This window comes from Aedes aegypti, chromosome 3, assembly GCF_002204515.2.
Source record: "Aedes aegypti strain LVP_AGWG chromosome 3, AaegL5.0 Primary Assembly, whole genome shotgun sequence".
Taxonomy (NCBI): Eukaryota; Metazoa; Arthropoda; class Insecta; order Diptera; family Culicidae; genus Aedes; species Aedes aegypti.
In genome coordinates, this window is record NC_035109.1 from 102939727 (window position 1) to 102966605 (window position 26879).

The 26879-nt window shown below is 37.0% G+C and overlaps 1 protein-coding gene across 3 annotated transcripts; it reads right to left on the minus strand.

Moving 5' to 3' along the window:
- Positions 1-10338: 10338 nt before the first annotated feature.
- Positions 10339-26830, minus strand: LOC5563587 (zinc finger protein 782). 3 transcript variants are annotated; one of them, XM_001647877.2, is made up of 5 exons: positions 17579-17660; positions 17373-17478; positions 14183-14662; positions 10894-11156; positions 10339-10708 (listed from the first exon to the last, which is right to left on the minus strand). In XM_001647877.2, the coding sequence occupies exons 3-5, from the start codon at positions 14582-14584 to the stop codon at positions 10420-10422; spliced, it is 954 nt and encodes a 317-aa protein (XP_001647927.2). In that variant the 5' UTR covers positions 14585-14662; positions 17373-17478; positions 17579-17660; the 3' UTR covers positions 10339-10419. The 3 variants fall into 3 exon arrangements, with proteins under 3 accessions (XP_001647927.2, XP_021705405.1, XP_021705406.1); XM_021849713.1 differs by lacking the exons at positions 17373-17478; positions 17579-17660 and adding an exon at positions 26583-26830; XM_021849714.1 differs by having other exon boundaries at positions 17373-17638.
- Between the last annotated feature and the right edge of the window lie 49 nt (positions 26831-26879).

The window sequence follows — 26879 nt, forward strand, 5'->3', positions numbered from 1 at the left end:
ATCAAGTAGGCTGTTGAAAAATGTCATGGTATCTCCAATACAAAATGACAAATATAGTACTCCCCCGTTTTACCAAATTTTCCGATAACTTCCCTAAACTTTTTCGTCACACGAACACGTCGGAACTCTTCAAGAAGACAACAGTGAAAGAATTGTACAATTCGGATGTCCTGTTCTCAAATTATTTCGTGACATACAAACACCACTCCATTTTTATTTATATAAAAGAAGATGATAGATAAACATGGACCAATGCATGTGTTCACTATTTGACGTTTTAGCGGTGCCGTGTTATTTATGTGACCATGGCAACCAGTGAATTCGGCACCGCTCAAACGTCAAATTAGTGAACTCGTGCATTGGTCCATAATAAGTCGTGAACCGTTTTATACTATGTTCAGACTACGCTCTATATCACGTAATATAGCAAGATGATATCCCATATTACGAAAAGTGTTCACACTACGCTGAGATGATATAACTTGACGTTTATCGTAGCGACCAAGAATAACAATAATATTGATGTGAAAAATGGATTGATATGTTTGTTTTCAATTTGCAGATCCTCTTCGGAATTTGCAGACCATCTTCTGAATTGCGTATTTAATTCATTAAAATGTGCATCCCCTCCTTCTGGGATTCTACCGGACTCTTTCAGATTCCCTTTGGATTACTTCCGGACTCTCTTTGGGATTTTTTGGATTCCATCTGTAGTTCTTCCAGATTTCATCTGGATATTTTTCAGGACTCCATCTGGGATTCTTTCGGATTTCATGTGGGATTTTTCCTACTTCGTCACGATTTCTAATGGAATCTTTCGGGCATACTTCCGGAATCAACCTGGGATTTTTTAAACTCCCTCCGGCATTGAAGAATTAATTATCTGTAGGATTCTCATGCAAATAGTAGAAAATGCTTCCAAAGTTTTCCTGAAACATTCCAGGATGCATGCAGGATACTCTCGAGATGCTTCTTTATGGTTGTTTCCAGAACCCTTTCAGGATGCTTCCAGAATCGTTTCAGAATGCTTCCAGAATCCTGTCAGGATACATCCAGGATCATTACAAAATGCATTTAGCATTATTTCTGGATAATTACAGGATCCTTTCAGGATATTTCCAGGATCTTCTCAGGATGCTAGAAGAGTCCTTTCAGAATGCTGTAATGATCCATTCAAGATGCTAGAAGCTTTCAGAATCCTTTCAGAAAACTAGAAGAAACCTCTCAGAATGCTATGGTAATCTACTCAGGATGCTAGCAGAATCCTTCCATGATGCTAGAATTCTTTCAGAATGCAAGAAGAATCCTTTTAGGATGGTGGAAGATTTTTTTCGGGATGCAAGAAGAATACTCTTAGGATGCCAGAAGAATACATTTGAATGCTTCCAGGATCCTTTTGGGATGATTTTAGAATTCTTCCAGAATGCTTCCAAAATTCTTCTTACCTAGATGTTTTTGGACTTTCTTATGGATGATTACAGAATCCTTGCGGAATGCTTCTGTGGAATTCTGGTTAAATTTCAGAAAATCGTGGAAGAAATTCGGTATAAGCATTAAGATTTTTTAAATGTTCAAGAGGGATTCGGGATGTGACCCAAAAGAGAAAAATTCTAGGAGCATTCTGAAAGAATTTAGAATATTCTGGAAATGCCTAATTCTGTTGCATAGTAAAGATCCTAAATAAACTGGAATCTTTCGTAGAAGATAATCGTAGAAACTATCCGGATCTATCCGTATGAAAACGTTGATACGACTGACCCGACAGTGTAATTTTGTTTGTTTGTTTTGTTTTGATTCCGCGCGCAACATGACATTTGTTAGCATAAAATATCGCCCAGCGCTATGTAGGCCGAGCTGCCAACCATGAATTTTCGATGCTATATTATGATCGGAACGTGATATCAGCTATATCATGTTGGATTCGTAATATAGAGTGACAGCTGATTTGTATGGGATATTAGGTAATATAGAAGGTGATATAGCTCCTATATTACGAAACCCTCTATATCACGTAATATAAGCCCTAGTCTGAACGTAGTATTAGTTACTGTTAAAAGTTGACTACAAACACAATGCAAAAACATCTGCTGGCAGCTAGGTATTAGAGTAAGGTGGGGCAAAAGTTCGACCTTAGTGGTATAATCAAAGTTTCCAGGAAAACAATAGCAGTTGAAACAAAACAAATACCATACATTGAATCTTCAACGTATTGACTATAATTTTGCAGAACAAACTTGTGTCAAAATATTTACCCATTTTTATTTATAACAGTTTCAAAATTAATTGTCTTATTCGAACTTTTGCCCCACCGGTGGGGCAAAAGTTCGCTGGCTAAAACACAAAATATCGATCTTTTTATGACAGGTATACTTTACACCAGCCGTAAACTTAAGTTTGACGAAAAATACACTTTAAATTTTCATCAAAAAATTGCCCAAACCGGGTTAATTGTAATATACTCAAAAATAGCAGTTTTTCACAAAACTATGTGGAAATGAAAAATTTTGGTGACAATTTTCACACGATCAGACAAATTTAACTGAATTTGAAGATAATATGTGGATTTTAGGCAATTTGCAATTTTTTCCGTGATTTTATACATGGGTCAAACTTTTGCCCCGCTGATTCGAACTTTTGCCCCACTAAGGGCCAAAAATTGTTTTCAAGCATCTATGCAAAAACTAATACACCTCAAAGCAACCTTATGATAGGCCTAGAAACGCCCTTACATAAAATATTGAAAAAGATTTTATCTTTAATTGATTCCATGCAACGAAAGTTTGACCAAAAATTACAATATTCACGTCGAAAAACAACAAATAGCCATAACTTTTCCAAATCTCAATCGATTTTTATGATATTTGGATTGAAAGTCTCTTACTTGAATAGCATTTGAACCACCATGACATTTATAAGATTTGTTTTGAATTGAGCTGGAAATCTTAAAAAGAAACTCTTACCCCACTCGAACTTTTGCCCCACTTTACTCTACCGCTAGCAGAAGAGCGAATATTTGCTTACATTTAAGATGTTCTTCTTTCTTCTATCATCAAAGAGCCAATTATGTGTATATCGATGATGAATAATCTTCTTTAAGGCGAAGTAGGCCGTTATTGAAATCTGTACGCGTCGTTGATGATTGTTGCTAATGCATCTCACGATTTCGAATCAAAGAAAATCAGTTGAGTTTCTACTGACACAGGTGGAAAAATTTCAGCATACTTTATGTATGTTAGTGCGTACAGTGATATTTTTCAAGTCAATATAAATGATCAAGACTGGGTTTTTTCACTTTGCAATACAAGCTGAAAAGTCATCATTATTGTCAAAACGAATGACGGGCTACTTAGCCTTAAGAATGAGTTGAATAAATTCTTTGAAATTCAGCTTCGAAACTCACTACACTCAAAAAAATCCAAACGTCATTGCTACGTGAAAAATCACGTAGATCATTCCAAATTCATTTTACCTCCACTTCACCTGACTAAGATAAAGATCACTAAACCATTCATAACCATCAAATAGTGACTCGGTAATGTTTACTGAGGTTACCTATCGCGCTTACGTGGAATTCACGTAGGTGCCTGAGTTCATTTTGACATCTGCATAGTGTGCGTACATTCGGTGTTGAGCTCAAATCCTAAGATGGCGCCCGCTTGATTTTAGAAGAATTTCAGAAGCTGCTGCTGCTTTAAACCCTGTGTAAGATTGATTTAAAGGTAAATATGCTTTGAATACCGAAGAATCCGTGCATTACTTCATATTTTATACGTGATTTATAACCTCTATCAATTATAGCACGCGAAGGCTACAACAAGACAGACCAAACTTACAACATTGGGGAAACGAACAGGAATCAAAAATCCCAAAATTGACAATAAAAATATCACAATCTTTTAAGTTTGTTTACATTTTCCAATTGGGAATAAGTTTTCTTCCAAAGCCTATTAGAAATAAGATTGGTCTTTATTACATTTAAATTTAATGCAAAACCATCTAGGTCCTATTGAAACGCTTCGTAAAGGCTACCGGAAATTCCACGTAGCTCTTACGTTTAGCGACGGTGGAATGGACGAAGTTCAAAAGTTCATGCGTTCATTCTGGGCTACCTATGATTAACGTAAGAGCTACGTGAAAAGTGCGATGGAAAAAAATCACGTATGTTTTCACGTAACAATGACGTTTGGATTATTTTGAGTGTACAATAACATGCTAACTGTATTTCACCATTATTTTCTATTTTGTCCAAACGGCATTTGACCCTTTCGGCCAAATGACCCGGAACCAACACTAAGCTACAACATTCTCATAGAACACTATTAAATTTCATTGCGATCGGACTTTTCGTTACAGAGTTATGATTCAAACAGTATCGTGAAGTACTAGAGAAACCATATTCTAATATTTTCAACTGTCTGCATTTTGATCAATTTCTCAGCCATTTTTAAACCGATTCAAGTTCTTTTATCGGCTAATGGAAGCTCTAACGCTCTAACATTCATTCATAACCCTTCAAATTTTCATTGAAATCGGATTACTAGTTACAAAGATATCAATAGAAAAATTTTGTAAAGTACTGGGAAAAAAATAATAAGTTTATTCTAAAACTAGTGGACCCGGCAAACTTCGTCTTGCCATCAAGTAGGCTGTAGAAAAACGCTGTAGTTCGTCCCATGCAAAATGACAGTTCCGTTCACTCTCGTTTTTCCGACTTTCCCGGTGCATATCCTGGGATTTTTATACACACAAACACGTCGGAACCCTTGACGAAAAAAATGGAGAAAGAATCGTCCAAATCCGTTGACCCGTTCGTAAGCCATTTCGTGACATACAAACACTATTCCATTTTTATTTATATAGAAGATAGATATTCTATTTTTTACATTTTGATCAATTTGTCAGCTATTTTTAATCCGATTTGAGCTCTTTTTTCATCGATTGAAAGCTTTGACATCATTCATAAACATGCTGCAATCGAACAAAAAGTTACAGAGATAAAAATCGATTTTTTTTCTCCAAAAAAATCTCTTAAATTCCTTTTTTTTTCATTTTAAACCTGCACATAAATTAAAAAAAAAAAATCGCTGGAAAAATCATTTTTTTTATTTTTCGGTATTAGTTTACAGATTACTATAAGAAATAGTGAGATAAAGTTTGATATCCGCATTTTGACGTGCGGTTTCCAGGACTTTTCGCAAACCATTGAACTATTAGAAAATGCCAGATAGAACATAGTCGCAACATACTAAAGTTCAGTTGTTCTGATACAAGGTTCCAAATGAATGATGAATAATAATTACTTCAAACCTGTATTGAAATGTAAGTAGGGTTCAGTCTCACCATCGGTGGATTAAGTCAGTTTTTTAATTTAAACCTGCACATAAATCTTAAGAAAAATCGCTGGCAAACTCATTTTAGGACATCCATTTTTCATTTTTCGGTGTTAGTGTACAGATTACTATATAAAATTGTGAGATAAAGTTTGATATGCACCTTTTGACGTGCAGTTTCACAGGAATTTTCGCAAACCATTGAACTAGGTATTTGAAAATGCCAGATAGAACATAGTCGCAACATACCGTAAAATCGGGTGTAATTGATCAGAAGGGTGAAATTGATCATCGCATCACACGATTTTATTTCTTCGTAATGGAGCATAAATATCAATGTAAGCTGCAGTAAATGAACGTTGTTTGTCATAACTATTGTCGAATTATGTGTTGTAAAGTTTTTTGCGTTGAAGAATGTTTATTACTATGAAAATAATGTAAAATTTCAAGATCATGCACGGTGCAGTATTGACAAACACCTATAAACTTCTATTTCTAAGCAAGGATTTGAACATAGAATAAACCTGAAACACAGACAAACAGACGTCACACTCTCATCATTGTCCATCGACCAACTTTTAAACAGTCGATTCGAAAATATGGTAGGTGGCCAATACGCCATCTGCAGCGCTCGCATCGTTTTCGTTCGTGTTTGACGTTTACACACTACCGCCATCTGTTGGTTCGTAGGCCAAACACACAAATTTTCGCATTGGGCGTCCATGTCCTCGTGACTATGATTTTGACAGAGATTGGTTCTAAGTGTTACGTCTGTTTGTCTGTGCCTGAAAGTTTGTGAGGATGCTTGAGATATATCCGCAAACCAGATTTCATCACCAAAACTCGTACCAATTAGCTCAAATGGTTGAAATAATTGAATTTCTGTTAGATATCATTGATTTCCTTAGGAAATTGCATACATTTAGGCGTTTTCCGCGTAATTCTTGAAATTTAACTATTCGTTATTTATATAAATATTGCATTGTTAAGATTTTGACAAGCATATTCCGATTCAGGGAGCTCAAGTTTATCATGTAGAGTTGTTTTGAAAACTAACAATAATGGCATTGACAAGTGATCAATTTCACCCCGAAATGAGATCCCCTGATTTTTTATTGTAATTGTAATTGTAATTGTAATTGCTCAATCCACACCCTGGCAGACAATTATCCGCCAATCTAGACACGGGCTGGGTGAGGACCTACCAAGCCTCCCCCGTTAACATGTCCTATACCGTTTAGCACACCGGGTTCTTCCACAAGCAGGCGCCGGAATTAAAGCGGTCCCACAAGCTTCAGATACATTAAATAGATATAGTCCCTCTGGCACTAAACCGAATGGCGCCCTCCGCTTTACCACTAGTACTGACTCCCTGCACGCCAAACACAATATCGAAAGTAGCGCGTTGTATAGCAAATACAGTACACCACCTCCGACACTATGCCAAATGTACAGGAAAGACAGCACCAGTAAGAAAGCGGAAAGCGCGCCACTCGGTTCAGTGCCAGAGGGACTATAAGTATAACGAAGAAGAAATGAAAAGATAGTAAAGTTGGTTCGGTTGTTTGATTGCTGAAACGAAAAAAACAGAAATAAAGTGTAAACATTAAAACGAGGTTTTATAATTGATAAATGTATCGATAGTTTCTCATCTGTTACGTTTCCTTATCGTAGCGCTGTCGATTTTTTCCATCTCCAGGGTGTTCGTCTCCGCTCGAGCATTGAGGACCATGATGAAATGAGAATATAAAAATGTGAGCATTAGTGTTGATCTACTAATAGATTAATTTAAACTGCTTTTCATGTGCTTTCAACTCCTACTCAATTATGTTCTGTTGGCCTACACGTTTTATTTAGACACAATTTTTATTTAGAAAACTACTTGGATCAGAGATTTTAGGTGAGCATGTTTGATAAAACAAGCATCCTGTTTTCAGTTAAAGAATGTTTAAGAAGTTGATGATTCTGTTATTTATACCAGCTATATACAAGAATTCACTATTAGTGTAATATATGGATATTGAATAAGTTTCAAAGCGCGATTATAATACTTCAGTTTTCGTGCTTTTGTATTGGTGTATGTAGTGGGATCAGTTTGGTGATTCTAACGGTAACAAATAGCACGACGAAAGGAAAGTCGATAATCTATCATCATTATGATTTCAGTCCTAATTTCATGATCCTTTTAATAAATTCCGCATATGATTCGGCAATTTTAACAATTTATACATGTGTATTCGAAGAAAACAGACTATGTACGAGCATTTATTACCTTGCAACACATTCCTAAGTGATCAGATATTAATCATTTCCTACAGCCTAATTTAATTATACCTACATTGGGTTGTATCAGAAATTTGATCTTGGGATGTTGATTTGCCTCCTAATCATAGTTTCGACAATAGTCACATGCTTACTATCCCTTATGGCAGTGTTGTTGATTCTATTGTCTATCGCTCATCAGTTTCGCGCTACCCGGCAGGGACTTGGTCCTATGTACCCAATACTCTGCTGTGTCTTAACTTCACGCAATACATTCTGTAGATGTGTGATACAGTTTGCGGAATATTATGATTTATCACTTCATTCAGATGAAAAATTCTGTTATGGTACCATATTCACATATCAGATAACTCCCACCTGGAACGATGTAATACATCGGAGACATGTAGATTCAGATGTATGTATACGATCTATGCCTAGTTCGGCTCTGATCGACAGGCAATCAGTGTATTCAGTTTTTCAACTAGCTTGAAGCGACGAACGTTTCAAGACAAGCTCTCCACTATATCTGCTAGCAATCACCGGTCGTCGATAGACATTTCGGTTCTTTTCTGCTGAAGAAAGATCCGATTGTATGCCAAAGACTATGGCTCATGCTTTTCAATACAGCTGGAAAAACAAGAACTACACCCAGCACCAAATAGTACGTAACTATGAGGCGGACCGGAAGGTTTGATGAGCAATCCCCACCAGATCCCCTGATTTTTTATTTTAGAGATATTATTGTTAACACTAAAATGACATTTGTTAGAAAATTTCGGTACATGAGTCGATGAGGCTCACCTTCGTACTTGTATTCCTGCATTTAGTTGTTTGGCATTGTTAACATTATAGAAAACAGACTAGAAAAACCGTGAAAAATGATCAATTTCACCCGAAATTACGGTACTAAAGTTACTTACGTCGATTGGAAAAAGTAATCGAGAATTTGTAGTAGGGCAGCGTCCATTTATTACGTAACGCTAAAATTGAAAATTGTTGACCCCCTCCCCCCCCCCCCCCTCCGTAACGCTTTTTGTATGAAAATTTTCAAATTATTGTATGAGCCGTAACGCTTGGGCCTACACCCTCCCTCCCCCTAGAGCGTTACATAATTTGTGGATGCCGCTTAGACACCCTGCAAAATGATCTCAAGTCACTTTTTTTTCACGAGTCGCGCGAATTCAATTGCTGAAGCCATCACAGTGCACTCTCGAGCAAAACGCAAGCAAATCGGGGCTACCCCGTTTGGCATAAAGCCATTTGGCATAAAGGTCATTTCGCATAATGGTCATTTGGCATAATGGACGTTTGGCATAAAACAAAGGAAATTAGAAAAATAAAAAGTGCTACTTAAAAAAAACTTGTGCTCAAAAGAAGGGAAAATCACCGATGAAAATGTTGGTAGTTATAATGCCAACGTAGGAAAGAAGGCAAAATTGTTAATGAAAATGTTGTAGTTACAATGCAAAACACTAGTTTGATAACGAAATTAGAAAGAACAGCCTATGATCAAAAGAAGGGAAATTACATATGTAAATATTATCAATGATAATGTTAAAACATAGCAACATTGGCCAATTTTCGATGGTGCACACAAACCACTGAAATGCGGTAATAGGCTAATATTTTCAAAGCTGAACGATCACTTCGACATCTGGTGGCTAGTAGGAGAACCGTCATAAAAGAGGCTGGGTTGAGAACGCACCGTGTGCAGCATAGGAAGGAGCTCACATATTACACTTTTTCTCAGAATAGTTATGTTGTAGACGATCAGAGAGCATTGAAAAACATGATAAACTTTTTTTCCTTCCAAAATGTACAGATCCGGTCAGTGCTCATGTACGATTTGTGGGATAAAATTGGAAAATTGTCGTTTGGCTACATAGGTTATAAACTTCCGGATTCTTTGTTTGTGGCTAAATTTGTTGTGAAATCATGCGTATCGCAAGAATAAAGGGTCAAAATGATTATGACAATGGAAAATTGTTTAATAATTAATTGATTATGAGCTAATTTTTGGGTCGAAAAATTGAATTTTGGACGTAAACAAACATTTTCAATGACATTTCTCTTCTTCTTACCTAGCGACCTCTATGCTGGTGGTGCATTAAATTTGCCTATAGGAAAGTAGGAAGTATCTACAAAAAAACTTTTCCTCAACTCAGTTTGCAATGATTATGCCAAACGTCCATTATGCCAAATGTCTTTTATGCCAAACGACCGTTATGCCAAATTATTTTATGCCAATCGGCTTTATGCCAAATGGCTTTATGCCAAATGACGTTCGCCCGATTTACACGATAATCATAAATACTGAAATACTACGATGAAGAGAAGATCCTCCTCTATCTCCCAGTGGTGATAATTTTCTTCATGGTCCATTCTTTTGTTTAGAAACAAGATGCTACACACTCGGTCACCAATGGTTTTTAGGGCGAGATCACTAGCAGAGTTCATTTAAAGTTCAAATTTTCAAGAGCACGGAACTGGAGAACCAAACACCCGTGTGAGCTGAAAACCTAATCGATCGGTCACCACCAGCTAGTGACCAATCGATTAAATTTTATTTTTATAGACATTATCCAGATATTCGATTGTTTTTTTGGATTTACCTTGCATTTGATCTAGGAAATCTAGGATTTCTTTTTTCCTTGTTAATGAAGGGTTACCTACTTTAGAACTTACATTTACGTTTTCTGGAAGTGGACAAAATGTTCGGTTACCTAACTAAAGACAATTTTTCGTAGTTCAGTTCACAGTACTTCAGTGGTTATATTTCTGTACAAAAAGAGCCTTCATCTTAAGATTATCTTGTGCATACACTTCACGCATCGATAGCTTGCGATACGACCTGCTTTTTAGGTTTAACCGCAACATTCACGCCTTCCTTCAGGGTGCCCTGCTGCAGTAGCTCGTCAAAATCACCATCCTGATGGTACGTGCTTAGATGCTTCTTCAGGTGTACCTTCTGCGTGAAGTACCGCTTGACGCACACAACGCACTGGTAGAAGCGCACATCCGAATGGGTCATTTTGTGCTTGTTCATATCGGAGCTGTTAGTGAACCCTTTCTGGCATACGTCGCACACATAGTGCCGCTCGTTTGTGTGAGATCTGATGGAAAGTAATGATAAATTATGCTAGAATTGGCCAATTGTCCTTAATATTTGGCATAACAGTTTTTTAGTTCATGCCTATTCTTGACATCTTTTGATAGACGGGATGAAATTCTGGTTATGACAAATGCCCATTACGCCAAATGAATCCTGAATAATTCTAAGAAGTAGTTACATTCTTACCTGACATGAGTTTTGAGGGCACTCGACTGAGTGTAGCACTTTCCACAATACTCGCACTTGTAAGGTTTCTCCATGGTGTGTCGACGGATGTGACTCTTCAAGTTACCGGCCTGAACGAAGGATGCACTGCAGTAGCTGCACGAGAAAAGCTTCACGTTGGCATGCAATCGTAGATGGTCGACCAAGTTGGACTTGCGTTGGAACCTTTTGCCGCACACCTCGCACTTGTAGGCCTTATCCGATGCAGCTTTTCGTTTTGATCCCTTTGAGGCAAGAAAAGTAGAATATAAAGTTACTGATGAAATAACTATGAGAGATAAAAAATAGTTATATCGTATCAATCAATACTACGGCCGTAAAAAAAATACTGTATCTGTATCTGTGAGTATGGAATCATATTCTAGATATACAATTCGGTTTGTCTCAAGTTCGCCAATGGAGCTCTAGAGCTACCATGGGAAAGAGAGGGTTCAATTAAAATGAATAACGTCGGGCATACTTTTTTTTTTTAGATTGACTCCCACCAAATCTAAACGGTATCTTAAATTTGATTTTTGAGAAATTTCCCCGGCTATTCTACAATTATTTTCTCCAGGAATGTCTCCAGAAAAATGTCAAGGACAGGCATTGCAGAATTCGCTCTCATTTGAGTATTAAGCACGATCAAAGCAAGCAAAGATAAACATCCCATCTGTTGCGGTTCACGATCGTCAATATATCGCAAGTTGTAACAAGTCCGATAACTGAAAGCAGCGAACGAGAGCCCCAACTTCCAATAGCAGTAGTGTCCCCCAGGTTTGCAGCATGTTTAGAGGGGTTTTATCATGCACTACTATCTCCCAAATCTGATCAAAGTTGTAGCAGTGTACGATAAACAGTCTCTCATAATGTGCAGCATATTACGATAGTTACATGAGAGATTCTCTCAATTTTCTCAGGATTCAATCCCTAGTCAATGATGTTTTCAGAAATTATTGAAGATTTTTTTTTAATTCGAAGTATTTCATAAGGAAATCCTAAAGTGACATCTGATGAAACTTGATTGAGTTCTAAAGTAACCCTTGCTTAACTATCCTTAACTATCACTCGAAGGATTTCCTAAACGAATTGCAAAGATAATTGCAGAAAATAATCAATCAAATCTCTGGACAATATTCTGCAGGCATTCCTTAAAAATTATTGGATGAAATCCCGGCAGAAATGTATGTAGGAATGATCGGAGGAATTACTGGAATGATAACTGTACTATTAACTGGTAGGAAACCTTAAATTAACTTTTGAAGAAATCATGAAAATTTTACTTGAGATTTTTTTTTATGAACTGCAGGAAAATTCTTGAATGAAAAGCTGGATAAATTTCTGTAGGGACTCTAAAAAATATCAAATATCAAGGAGGAGTATTTAATATATTTCCTCAATATTCTGAAATAAACCATTGTTGATTTTTTCGGAACAACTCCTGTAATTATCTTTGGAAGATATCCTATAATAACATAACTGGGAATGTCAGTGGAAAAAATAATCTAAAAAATCCTGAGATAGTCTCTGGGAAACTACTTATAGTAAAAACGTTGGAATGCTCAAGAGTTTCCTGGAACAAATTCTGAAGAAATTCTTCTAATCACCCTTGAAAAAACCGACAGAAGAATCTCTGCGAGAATTGGTGTAGGAACCATTGAAGGATTATTCGGAGAGATTTCTGCAGGAGACCCTAAACCTATTCCAGAAAACATCTCTAAAAAACACGAGCAAAATTCCTTGTTTAATCTGAGAAGAAATGTTTAAAAAACAGTTAAATAGTCGGGAATTTAGAGGCCATTTTGGTTTAAAGTAAACTTTAAAGACCTACTATTAAAACAGATACTTTTTACAGACTTGCATTGAAATAGAGACCAAGTTTCTAAGAAGAATAGCCGTCACCAGCACGGAACGGAATCCTTCGATAAAGTATTTAGAACCAGGGATGTTTCCATGGAAATTGTCAAGAAAGGTTTTCAGACTAATTGACGAAAATTTCAGAAAAAAATCCTGGAGGTAGTAATCTCTGATGAAACCTCAGTACAAATTACTGGTGAACTCTTTCAAAGATCTCTTCTAGGAGGCAGTCTTGGAGGATTTTCTATATGCATTGCTAATATAATTATTGCAAAAAATATAAAACGAATCCCTGAATAACATTCTGTAGGATTTCTGAGGAATTCATTAAAAAATAGAATGAAATATCTGAGGAAATTTGTGAAGGAATGATCGGAGGCAAAACTGAAATAATTGGCTGTGATGTAGTAGAGGAGATTTTCCTAGAGAAATTATTCGAGAAATATTTGGAAAAACTGCGGGAGTAATTCCTGGTTGCAATGTTGGAGATATTTCTGAAGGCACTCCATGAGGAATTCTTAGTCGGATTTATTGAGAAACTCCTAGAAATTTAAAGATACAATAATATTTAAGGAATAATTCCTGACAGAGACTGTGCATAAATTCTTCAAGGAATGCATATAAAAAATAGCTGGAAGAATTCGGCGAGAAATGCTCTAGGGTTTTCAGGAAAAATCCTTAATCGACTGGCTTCAAAAAGTGGAACCATTGTGGATTGACTAGAAAGAACTTCTCAAATGTTTTTTTTTGGAATATCTCCCAGAGTAATAACTGGAGAAATTGATGAAAGAGTTTGTGGCAAAACCTCTGGTGGAAATTCTATAGGAAGAGGTCCCTCTGAATAAAAGCTAAAGTAATCCCTGTGAAAATGTCTGGAAGTAGTAAGCTAGGAGAGCTCTAGAATTTCCTGGTGCAATATCCTCTAAGAATCCTTTCTTGAAAAATTGGATGACTTTCTGGGAGAATTGATGAATGAAGCTCTAGAGGTATTTTTAGGTGATCTCGGGAGTTCCTGAAAGCATTCCCGAAGAAATCTCTGGAGAAATCGCTCTAAGAACTTCTGAGCCTTTCCCTGGATGAATCTGAGAAAAAATATCCAGGATAACCTGTGGAATAGTCGTGTAATGATCTCTGAAGGATTCTCTGGAAAAAAAAATAGAAATCATTTTGGTTAAAAAGAAATTTTAGAGACCATCTACACATTTTTGGGACTTGCATTAAAACAGTGATCAAGTTTCTAAAAAGAAACCTGCTACCAATCCTCAAAAGCGATAAGAAAAAGACTGGTACAAAACCAGCTCAGATAAAGTAATATTCAAATACGAGGTCCTCCCAAATCGAAAATGTCAATAATTAAAAATTAAATAATAATTTCAAATAAGACTACCGTAGAATAATTTCAAATAAGAATTACCGTAGCGCTGTTTCGTTTTCTCTCCCTCGGCTTCAGGTTGTTCAGAATGAAGTCCACGGCATTGGTTTCAATCTCTTCACCAGTCGATTCATCATGTGCCGTTACGAGCTCTTCCGGTGGCTCGACTTTCATTTGCTGCTGCTGTTGCATTTCAAAGTCTTCGCCGATTTCGAATATCATGAAGTTATCGTTCGGCGTTTCCAGACGTTCGATTTGAAGTATTTCTTTGGCACCTCCTCCGACCGCGTTAGGTTGCAGAGTGCTGTGAGATTCTCCCAGTTCGGACCCCTCATCGTCGTCGTTCAGCAGTTCCTTCACCTCTATCCGATTTGCTCTAAAGAAATGCTCTAGGGCTTCCCTTTTAAACGACTCGAGCAACACGCTGTTATCGCAGCATTCCATTATGAAATTGAAGGCGTCTTGGAGGCGTAGTTGGCAGGACTGGCAGATTTTCGAGGGCAAGTGATCGTCCCAAGTGCACTGGAATGTAGATATAGAACATAAAGCTGAAATTAATTACCTATCAAGTTCTTCATTTTGAAATGGAAATAAACTTTAATTGTAGAAAAAAAGTAAGAGGTTGTTTCCGAGATACAACCGCCAATTTGACGTTGGATAACGTTAGTTTCTTCTATTTCCTGGCTTGAGGGCGTCACGAACTTATGAAAGATTTCTGCTGATAAAAATCCAATCTATTTTCATACTATTTGTTGCATGTCAATCTTGACCTATCATGGACATTGTGTGTTATTACCTGGTTGGTTCGGTTAACACTTCAACAGCGATAGAATCGCTCGATGGAAGAAGAAGCATGAGCGGTAACTCTTGCTCCCCAAACAAATATTCAGGTAGAACGTTAGGTCCACGCATGATCCACTTAGATTGGTTGCTTTAGTGGGATCCGAAGCCAGTTTGAGGTTGAGATAGTTCTCCATGAAGTCAGTGAACCCCATGTTCTCCTCTTTGCTCAAGAGACTCGTGGGTTCGATCCCCACCGGAGCACGTGGTTTCATTTCGCATGGTTTCAATTTCAATTTGTATATTTGACACACGTGTTTCATGTACAAACGTCAAAACCTTATAACAGCAAGAAAAAAGTGCTTTCCATGGAAACAAGACATGCCTCGTGTTGTGACGGAAATTGTTTGTGAAACTGGCAACACTGAATTAAAGGAATTGTTAGTTGTGTTCTATGGAAGAGGAGAGTTCGGGAGGCCGTTTCTTTGGTAGTGCGGAGTGAACACCAAAATGTATGTAGTTATAATAATTATAATTCGGTAATATTTGTAATGAATAAAACAATTTTCAGCATTGATGCTGCGAGCATGAAAGCTGCTGTCAATTTTTGCGTGATTCTGCCAAAGGTGACTCTTCCCCTCCCCAACACCTCGATATTAACCCATTTATCAATAGTTTGGCCATGAAAATCAATAGTTTATTGGATCGATTCGTAGAAAGATTTCCAATCGATTGGTGCAAGAATCTCGAAAATCTATCCGGGCGTTAGTATTCTTCTTCTTTCTGGCATTACGTCCCCACTGGGATAGAGCCTGCTCCTCAGCTTAGTGTTCTTATGAGCACTTCCACAGTTATTAACTGAGAGCTTACTGTGCCAATGACCATTTTTGCATGCGTATATCGTGTGGCAGGTACGAAGGTACTCTATGCCCTGGGAAGTCGAGAAAATTTCCAACCCGAAAAGATCCTCGACCGGTGGGATTCGAACCCACGACCCTCAGCTTGGTCTTGCTGAATAGCTGCGCGTTTACCGCTACGGCTATCTGGGCCCCAGGCGTTAGTATGTTATTAACAGTCAAAATCTAACCACTTTTCGTCGCGCGACCGATTTTCGTTTTTCGAAATTGTACCCTAGTATGTTGACGTTATCCAACGTCAAAACAAGGTTTCATTAGAATCTTGATAAATTTTATATCATTTAGGCGACAGCAAGTCAGAACTGGCTTATTCAATATCCAAATTTTCGGAAACATAACCCAACTTTTGTTTATCAATAGTCCAACTAACGGGATCCCAATAAAAACATAGTACAACATTCAAATTCAAACTGCATTTATAACTTTTTGACGATTTTTCTCTTTATATAAAAGATTCTCCAAAACCCTTGAAATGTTGACTGAGAATCAGACAGAAATAAAATATTGTTAGACAAGTATTTTTGTTCTGATCATTTGTAACAAGATAATTCAATATTTTCACATGTTATGATAATTTACTCATACTTTCAAAATCTTATTATTTCTAATACTTTTTGTAATAATAGGAGTTGGATGAACCTCAATTCAATAGTGTATGACATTGTTTTAAAAAAGTTCATTCAAAAAGTCTCAAAATTGAGAGATGATCTTCTTGTCCCGGGTGGACATCTTGTCCAACAAAATAGCTGAGAAGCGAACCTTTCTGGTTGGGTTGTAATTCCAGAACGAAGAATAAGAATTTCGAAGGTAACCAAATCAATATTAAACATATGTCGAATTCGTTTTTGAACCTAGGTTGGAACTGGCGCAACCCGTTCTGAATCACAGTTTCAACCCCAACCCGATTCAGGTTCGACCGAACTACAATTTACTTGACATTGGTTTGTTTATGTGTTGATCACCGACCCAGTTCCTAAAAACGAAAACGACAATAGTTCGAACCGATCAAAATCTGAGACATTCAAAACTAATGCCTTCTCTTAAGTAGGTTGAGTAGCTTATTAACCCTCTAATACCCAAGTTTTTATTTCCGATCTAAATATAATTTTCAGTTATCTAAAATTGTTTTATAATTTTTATTTATGACAATAATAAAAATTCAATTTTTACTTAGAACAATATAAAAGGTACGATTTTTTATATTACACGTAAAATGAACCCCAGGCATTTGTAGGGTATATAATACAATTTTTCTAACAATTTTCAAACACAAAAAAAAATAAAAGCCATAAAAAACCTTTCTTAAATGCGTGTTATGAGTCAAGGATTAAGCTTAAAATAAAATCATTTTGATTTCCGAGCTACGAAAATTTACACAAAATTCCAAAGTGTACCCCGTCTAAAGGCGGGGTTGGGTATTAGAGGGTTAAACGATCACGCTGAAAATTTGATCGTTTATGATGATTACTCGCTTGATCAAATTTTGCAGCACTTTGAAAATTTGAAATGTGGTTTAGATTCAGGTAGGTACTTACCGAGACGGTTGCGAACAAGTTTTCCACGAGAACCAACCAAACAGTGAGATTGTATCACCACGGCATAAATTTCCACGGAAAAACCACAAAATTACTGTATCGGTTTCTGCAATGAAACAGGATTACTTAGAATGCTATTTTTACTACTGAAAAGCACGATATTAGGCACTGATCCTGAAAAATAATTCCACCAACGGTGAACGAACCGGACTCGCGAAGTTTCTTCGCACCGCACGCCTTTTGTCTCTGTTTGCGGCTTGGAAGTTTGACTGTTTGTGACAGACAAGTCGACATTACACGCTCGTTCAAATCTACTCAAAAGAGAGTAACTTTGACTCACTTTTGAACTTTCATAATAGCTGTCAAAAGTGAGTAGCTTTATTTTATCAAAGTGAGTAACTTGTTACTCACTCATGAAAGAAAACGACCTTACTCACTTTTGAGTAAACACTAATATATTCGACTCACTTTGGAACTGTCAAATACTTGTGAAAATTTCGGCTTCCAAGTTTAGGAGTAAATATCGTTGTAAGAATATGTATTATACTGGTAAAACAGTGCTTAAAATCTGTAGAATTACCTATAACGAATCATGCAAGTTGTGCAATAGATGATTTATTGTTACTGTTATTATTAATCCCGATATCAAGTGAAGCGAGATCGGAGTTTTTGAAGGTAACCAAGTCCTGGTTTTGATCGAACAACCGCAAGAAAAAAGTTTATATACAGTAAGTTTTACCGTCATACTTTTTTTTATTGAACTAATCCTCAGTTCTTTTCAGTCTTTCCGGAAAAGCTACTGGCTCGGGCAAACATCCGGATCAACATCCAGCGAATGAATATTCACCGGAAGAACATTGAGTGGTAAAATGCGCAGCAAAATCGTTAATTTTTGGTAAACACGGTCCGCAGTTTACTACGAACCTTCAGGTTTCTTCCTGCTGGAAGTTGCCGTGCCGAGAAAAAAATGGACCCAAACATCACAATTGTATTACTTGTAATATAATGTACTATTCATATATTTATAAAAAATACAATTTACACCGTCTTCAGCCATAGGCTGCACAGACTGAACATAACTAACATTAGACAACGGACACACGGAACGACCAGTGGACCAGTGAAGAATTTTTCGTTTTGACGAAAAGTTTTCTTCGGCTGGGGCGGGAATCGAACCCACACTCCGTAGCACAATACGCCTAAACGATTGACGCCGCTAACCGCACGGCTACGAAGCCCACATGATGAGATAATAAAATACATGTTATGTCTTTCGAATTTATTTTTCTGATTCTATTTATAAATAAAAATAACAAATTTATGTCCCAAAACATTATTTCTAGAGTGAGTGACATCTACTCACTTTCGCAAATTGTAGATTAAACGAAGTGAGTAAGTGTTACTCCAATTTTGACATTTGACAGTGTTACTCTAAAGTGAGTAACCATGGCTTTACTCACTTTTGAGCAGTTCCACTTTGTTCCGAAGTGAGTCGAAATCTACTCACTTTTGAGTAGATCTGAACGAGCGTGTACCACCATGTTCGACAAAAGCGCCGCGGACAGCAGTTTGTTGGCGTCGGGACGCCGAAGCACACCACCGAAAAACAAATCAAGCATAATTTTCCAAAACGACATGTTTAACACTCGGAAGGATTCGAGGAAAATGCGATGCAATTGCGGCGCTTTTTAATCCACATTCAGCGGCGGCGGAAACGCGCAGAAAATATGCGCGCAATTTAAACGCAACGTCAAACTTCAAGTAGGCTTGGATTTTTTCGTTGTCCAAGGACGAAAATGTTCCAAATTTACTAAATCTGAACCATTTCTCGATAACTTTTTCAAATCGACGTAAGTAACTTCCATACGGTTTTGAGAAAATTAATGGATCATTGAAGGTAGTTTTTGCAAGTGCTCACCGCATCAAAACAAAGGCGCCACTGTATATGGGATTTAACATTGTGACAGCATCGCTGTTCTGTCAAACACACAAGGCTACGGTCGCGCTATCTATGCTTTCCATAGCGGCCGTTTTGGTTATTTTAATGATCCATTCAGAAGAATCACAACCTGTCTTCTAAAACTGTTTTAAAACTAATCACCTTTCCAACACTTTTTCGACGTGTACATTGCTCAAATTTTGCATACAATGAGCTCGCGTTCAAAAAACTATGGTGTTTCTTTTATTTCACATAAGAATTTATGAAAAAAGGTTAAGCCGTTTTATTCAGTTGCTTGCGACGTTTTTCTACCAGTGTAAAACCGACTCGAGTAGTGTTTTGTTTTGATTCGTGCGTGGTTAAGTCACTTTGTGTCTCCATACAGCAAGGCGGCGAAAGTAGTGGTTAGGTTGCGAAAGTTAAAAATCTTACTTTCGTCGTTTTGTAAATTCGGAAATTAAACGTTCTAAAAGTGAAAAATCGAGTTGGTTCAGAGCGAAACGAGTAGAATTTCGTCTGCGAAACACGTTGGATCGATAAAGTAAGTTTGTATACATTTTTGACTTGAGTCTATATGAATAAGTGTTCGAGATTTCTCGAAAACTTATTCAAACAGACTCAAGTCAAAAAAGTATACAAACTTACTTTATCGATTCTACGTGTTTCGCAGACGAAATTCTACACATTTTGCTCTAAACCAACTCGATTTTTCACTTTTAGAACGTTTACTTTCCGGAATTACAAAACGACGAAAGTAAGATTTTCAACTTTCGCTACCTAACCACTACTTTCGCCGCTCCGCTGTATGGAGAGACAAAGTGACTTAACCACGAATCAAAACAAAACACTACTTGAGCCGATTTTACACTGGTACAAAAACGTCGAAAGTAACTGAATAAATCGGCTTATCATTTTGTAATAAATTTTTTGTGGGAAATAACAGGAATTCCGTAGTTTTTGAATGCGAGCTTATTGTATGCAAAATTTAGGCAATGTACACGGTGAAAAAATGTGGAAAAGGTGATTCATTTTAAAACAGTTTTAGAAGACAGGTTGTGATTCTTCTGAATTAATTTTCTCAAAACTGTATGGAAGTTACTTACGTCGATTTGAAAAAGTAATCGAGATTTGATGATTTTTATTATAACTGCGACTGTATAAACATCGTCATTTTCAGATAAACGCATTTCGTGTTTTTTTTCTTGCAGAGCACAATATATTATCGCATTTGCTCCAAAAGGACACGCGCCGTTCCTCGGAAGAAAGAAACAGCCGCGGTTTTGCCCTTTTTTATTTGTTTATGGGAGATAACATTGCGGTGTTTCATTAAACGCGGTTGTTCCTTTCGTGGACCTTTCGTCGCGTTGAATTTAGGGAAAATGCGCGTTTTTGGATTCCGAATGTTTAGCATTTCAACTCGATTATCAGGAGCACGGAGCCATGAGTAACAAAAGTAGATGGCGAACAGTTCTTGTGAGAAATTTTGTAAGAAATATTGTCTAAAACCGTAAACTGATGATTTTCCAGCTGACCGGTGGAATCCGAATCTTTCGATTTCCAACATGTTTAGTGATTCAGAAACAGTAAAACGTATCTACTGATCGAAATTTTATGGTTTGGTTCTACATATAGGTCGTCTTACTATGAGCGTATGTATGGTGCCATGAGAATTATTGACAGTTGAATCTCTTTGCAAACGTAGTGTGGCGTAGAGGAGGCTCTCTCTCTCTCTCTCTCTCTCTCTCTCTCTCTCTCTCTCTCTCTCTCTCTCTCTCTCTCTCTCTCTCTCTCTCTCTCTCTCTCTCTCTCTCTCTCTCTCTCTCTCTCTCTCTCTCTCTCTCTCTCTCTCTTGTTGCGATGCTCACCTTCACTTACACTTCAACCACCCGAACAAGGCTCTTGTTGTGTTTTGTGCTGCATCTTCCTCGCTCATTTTTCGTTGCCTCTCTGCTTAGAATTTTTTTCGCTCCCTCGCAAAGAGGAAAAGGCAGCACGCTGCTCTAGAGTATTTCACCGAACTCTGATGATGGTGAGGAATATTATCAAGCCTGAATGTCAATCAAGCCCAAACGAATCTCAATTTGTTTGTTTTTGCATAAACGTCGGATTGAAAAATTATGCTGCAAATCTCGCGTTGAGTACAGTCGAATTTTGTTCATTGTACTATCTTCAGGTGGGCTTTGTTCTAATTAGGCTCTGACTGTATCAAAACAGCGTATCTGATCGTTTTCCCGCCTCTATTTTTTTATTGTTAAGCGCAGTATGCACTTCAACAGAAAAGTAATCGCCTATCTCGATGCGTGGGAAATGTCTTGCAAGAAATGCTCAAGAAAAGCATATTTCTTTGATCGCAGTACGCAGTTGAAAAGAAATGTCATTTCAAACGGAGCTCACTGTCGGAAATTTCTTGACCATTTCTAGAGCAGAAATTTTTACTTTTCTGGAGCGGAACAGCATACTTAGCTTTACGAGAAAGTCAGTCGGGTTTTCTTAGATTTTACTATACAGTATGAAAATGGAGTATGAGAACTTCCTACTTAAGCAAAAATTACAGTGAAAAGCATTCGTCTGACCGAAAATGAATCAAAACCGTGATAAGGCAATCGATGAAACAGCTTCGATCAGCTGTTTTGTTTCTGTGTTGACCATTTGCCGTGCAAATTAGCGGGGTACAAATTAAAAAGTGTTCAGATTAAATGTGGTCAAACCAACGGGGGTACCATAGTTTTTGCGTTTCAGTTTAAATTTTTGAACGAGGGATCAAGTAGACTTGAACATTGAGCAGTTCAAAAATTTGAACCCGTAGGGGTGAAAATTGAACGCCCAATGAACATTGACAACATGACAGATGCACAACATATTTCAATGCGATAGATTGACGAAAGATTTTATGGAACGTTTAGGTTCCATACATATTGAGTTGAATTCAATACAGATCGATGTAATTTATTCGAGTTTTAAGCTTCATTGTGCATTTCGAATTCGAATTGGCCGTTCATGAGCAGTGTTAGAATCTTGCACAAAGTTCAATGTTTGCTGCGTTCTCGTGCAAAATTGAAACGCGTTCAGTTCACTTTTGGCTCGCATTCAGTTTAAAATGCATCACTGCCATAGAGCGACTTTACTGAGAAAAACCATAATGCATGCACTTACTATACTGGTTGTTAACAATGTTTACCATTCCAAATTAACATGTTTCTGGGGTTTGGTCCACTGCAATTTTCAATACAATTCCGATAGACGATTTTTATTGGGACACAGAAGCGAAAAGGAAAAACTTTTAGAATTACGAATTTGTTTTTCAGTACATTTCACAAAGTAGAACTTTTTATAACTACCGGGTACCCCCGTTGGTTTGACCACATTTAATCTGAACACTTTTTAATCTGTACCCCGCTAATTTGCACATCGTTCAGATTAAAAATGCTTCAAACGTCATTTAGGGCCCATTCACAAATTTCATAACGCTGAAGGGGGTGGGTGGGTGTCCTTAAGATGTTACAGCTCATACAAAATTTGAAAAATATTCATACAAAATGCGTTACGAGGGGGTGGGTGGGTGTCAAAAATGGACATTTTCGGCGTTATGAAATTTGTAAATAAACCCTTAGCTCATGGAACGGAGTAAAGTGAAATGGAACGCTGCGGAACGGAACGCAGAATCAAAACAAAAAAAAAGAGAGAAAGAGACAACCATAAACACGTTTCTAGTATGACTAGAAGTTCAAATCAAAAATGAACCCCGATGGTTTGCATGAGGTACCGTTCAAATTAGCAGGGGTGCACGGTATTTGTTTAGATATTGTTTTCAAAGTAAAGTTTACGATAAAAGCGGTAAACCATTTCGCTTTTAAAACAACTAAAAGCAAACATAATACAAAAGATATTAAATGGAAAGCTCTGCAAAAATGCTTATGTTGTTTGAATTTTTAATCTGTGGATGAAAATATATTTTCCTACAGAAAGACTTGAATCGGGTTCTAGTTGAAACTGTGATACAATATGGTAATCAAAGTATTTTGGACAGACCGTTACGCGTATATAATTTGGCCATTTACGGCAATATCAAATGGAGGTGGCCAAATTATATACACGTAACGCTCTGTCCAAAATACATAAAACACTCTAAAGCGTATTGTAATTGAATTTCGAAGCAACATTATTCTTGTTTGAATATACAATTAAAAACAATATAATATAATGTAACAGAACACTGTATTGTTTTTAATTGGTTTTATACCTTACAATTTTGGTCACATTCCTATTTACGCGTAAAACAACTGTTGCTTTTTTCTGCGTAGCTTGGCTAAAAGAAGTAAACAAAACAAGTTCAGAAAGCAAGAAATGTTGGTGAAAAATATTCAAAAAGTAAAAATAAGTCATTTGACATTAGACGAATTCAACCATGGTAAATATCTTTACTTTTACAGGAGTTAAAATTATTTTGCTACTTTTGGCACGAATATCCGGTAAGTTGGGGGACAATCCATACAAAATACAAATTCTATACTTTTTACCACTAGGGTATTCAAAGTAATTTGGACAGACCGTTACGCGTATATAATTTGGCCATTTACGACAAAATCAAATGGAGGTGGCCAAATAATATACGCACAACGCTCTGTCCAAAATACATAAAACACCCTAATTGAAATACAGTTCGTTGAATTGTTTTTGTATTGTACTACAATACATGAATTGCTAATCAAGACAATACAAGAACAATATATCGTATTGTATTTTCAAAATGTATGTATGAGAGAATATCTATATTTGTATTGTTACGATACTTAATCACCCATACATTATATTGCAAAAATCTCATATACCATACAGTGAACTGTTCAAAACAATTGTACTGTAATTGTATTGTCATTTTACAATATACTGTATTGTATTTCCAATATATTGAATGGTACTGTTACAATACGTTATATTGTTTTTGTGTTGTATTTTTATCCGGGAAGGGTTGCGCCAGTTCCAACCGGGTTCAAAAACGGTTTTTTGAGTAATTTGAGGTTAGTTTCGTTGGCGCTCCTGTTTGGGGCGCCCTGATCACGATCACGGGATCACGATCAGTTTGAGCGCGCACTGATTTGACGTTTCCAAATATTAACAAGCATCCAAATGCAGGGGTGGAATCGAAAAACTGTTGAAAAATCACCACGCCGATACTTATAGGGTTGAACCAACTGTGCCGCATCTCGAATTATTTTCCAAAATGTGGTGAGTATCCATGTTTTCAAAAATTCATAAGAAAATTAGGAGTGCATATAAACAAAATCGGAAAGCGTCAATATCCATTAAAAATTATTGTCTTTCAAATAAAAATACAAAAACTGGGGGTTAGATCTGACGGAAATGGTCTATTGTAGGGTAGAACGAGACAAGATGAGCACCTTAAGGATAGACCGATTTTTACTGAATTTGACCATCATTTTTTATTTAAAATGACATGGAACCGTTTATATAACATGTTTTCTATCAACCACCAACATAGTAGGTCCAAAAAATTAAAAATTTAAATGAACAAAATGACTAAGCAAAAGAGATGTTTTTTCAGTGGGCTTAAATACGGTACGGAGCACCCCTGCGGGCCAAGAAGGGTCCTCCCTTAATTAATATTTTTTACCTATCAATGATTTCTTATTGATACGCATTGTGTATTCTGCATCAAGTTATACATTTTGATTTTTTTTGGCAGGAAATTTTTCAATTATTTCACACTCATCTTTGAAAAAAAAAATATATTAAATTCAAGTAAAACACAGTAAAAAAATGTTGACTTTTTTCTTTATACATTTACCAAAAGATTCTCCAAAAGCCTTGAAATGTTGTCTGCGAATCAGAAATTTGATCAAAATATTGCTGGACGACAAGAGTCTTATTTTGTTCTGGTCATTTGTTATGAGAAAAGTCAATGTTTTCATAATTTATAATAATTTACTCATATTTTCAAATTCATATTTATTTTCAATAACTTTTATCAAAGATGGTAATTGTATGCGCCTCAATTCAACAGTGCATAACAATATAATGCATCCGGTAGAAATCAAGATCAACGCTTATTTAAAATTATTCGTGATCAAATGTCATCATTCCACCGCAAAATCGCTAGTGTTTGGAGGTGATTTTAACCTCCGAATTGCGAAATCATCACCACGAAGTTAGTTCTAATACCCTGCGTTACATGAATTATGGTGGCGCGGCAATCATCGCAGATTTCTCGTTAAACAGTTAATGGACCTTTGCACGGGTTCACTATTTGACGTTTGAGCGGTGCCGTGTTATTTATGTCGCCATGGTAACGAATGAACTTGGCACCGCTCAAACGTCGAATTACTGAACTCGTGCATCGGTCCATTGTTTTCTCGGGTCCCGAGCGTCGCAGCTGATATGTAATAGTGCGCTGTGTTCATGGTTTGATGGCGGTGCGACAATATTTTAATAAAATTCATTCAATCAGCCTCAAAATTGGGTTGTTTAGTGATGAAAAATTCGCAGTTTTTTGTAGCTTGATTGAAAGAGCACAGTTTTCCAAGTGTAACACGATTTTATTGTGATTTAATATCTTAATTTTGATATAGTAAATGATTAAAATAGATTTAATTCCGTCGACTCAATGACATTTCCATTTACATAATGACAGCTCGTCCCGGAGTAAAATTTGCCGAGGGGTGATTCAAACGCGATTCCCATACGAAATTCAAACGTGTTTTAAAAATAGTTCCAGGGCACGGAAAATTATGAAATTTTGGATTCTGGCTCAGTTTTTAACATAGAATCAGAATATGTAAAAAACAGGATACCCCTAAACAAGTCAATTGCGGGGCGCTCATCTGGCCCCATCTTTTTGTAACAAACTTTTCCCATATTCTAAGCTAAAGTTTTATATTATTGTTATTTATCCAAATAGGGGCCCAGATAGCCGTAGCGGTAAACGCGCAGCTATTCAGCATGACCAAGCTGAGGGTCGTGGGTTCGAATCCCACCGGTCGAGGATCTTTTCGGGTTGGAAATTTTCTCGACTTCCCAGGGCATAGAGTATCTTCGTACCTGCCACACGATATACACATGCAAAAATGGTCAATCGGCAAAGAAAGCTCTCAGTTAATAACTGTGGAAGTGCTCATAAGAACACTAAGCTGAGAAGCAGGCTCTGTCCCAGTGGGGACGTAACGCCAGAAAGAAGAATTTATCCAAATAAAAATAAGTGTTATGCGGTGTTACGTGACATTAAGATTGAAAACCACTGCAATGTCTTTACTCACCTCAACACCCGTCGTCTTCATCAGAGCCTCTTGCACTTTCACGTTCGACTCCGGCAGCGTTGTACTGTGGATATCGAAGAAGCAATCATTTTTCTCCAACCGCAAACATATCCGACAGCACAAGAGATAATTTTCCACTGATATGGCCATATCGATGCGGGAAAAACTGCGAAATTTTCGTCACAACTTCTTCTGGGGTGGCAGCTTTTGGCGACACTGAACTTTGTTTATGATTTTGCGGATGGGGGAGAAAGTGAAACTTCAAATTGAACTAGAGATGCTAATCGATATCGGTAT

Coding starts and splice junctions, on each gene's coding strand:
- LOC5563587 (XM_021849713.1), bottom strand. CDS start 26,732: ATGGCCATATCAGTGGAAAATTATCTCTTGTGCTGTCGGATATGTTTG. Junction 14,663..26,582: donor TGAAGACGACGGGTGTTGAG/GTGAGTAAAGAC, acceptor TCTACATTCCAG/TGCACTTGGGACGATCACTT. Junction 10,709..10,893: donor GCCCTCAAAACTCATGTCAG/GTAAGAATGTAA, acceptor ACTTTCCATCAG/ATCTCACACAAACGAGCGGC.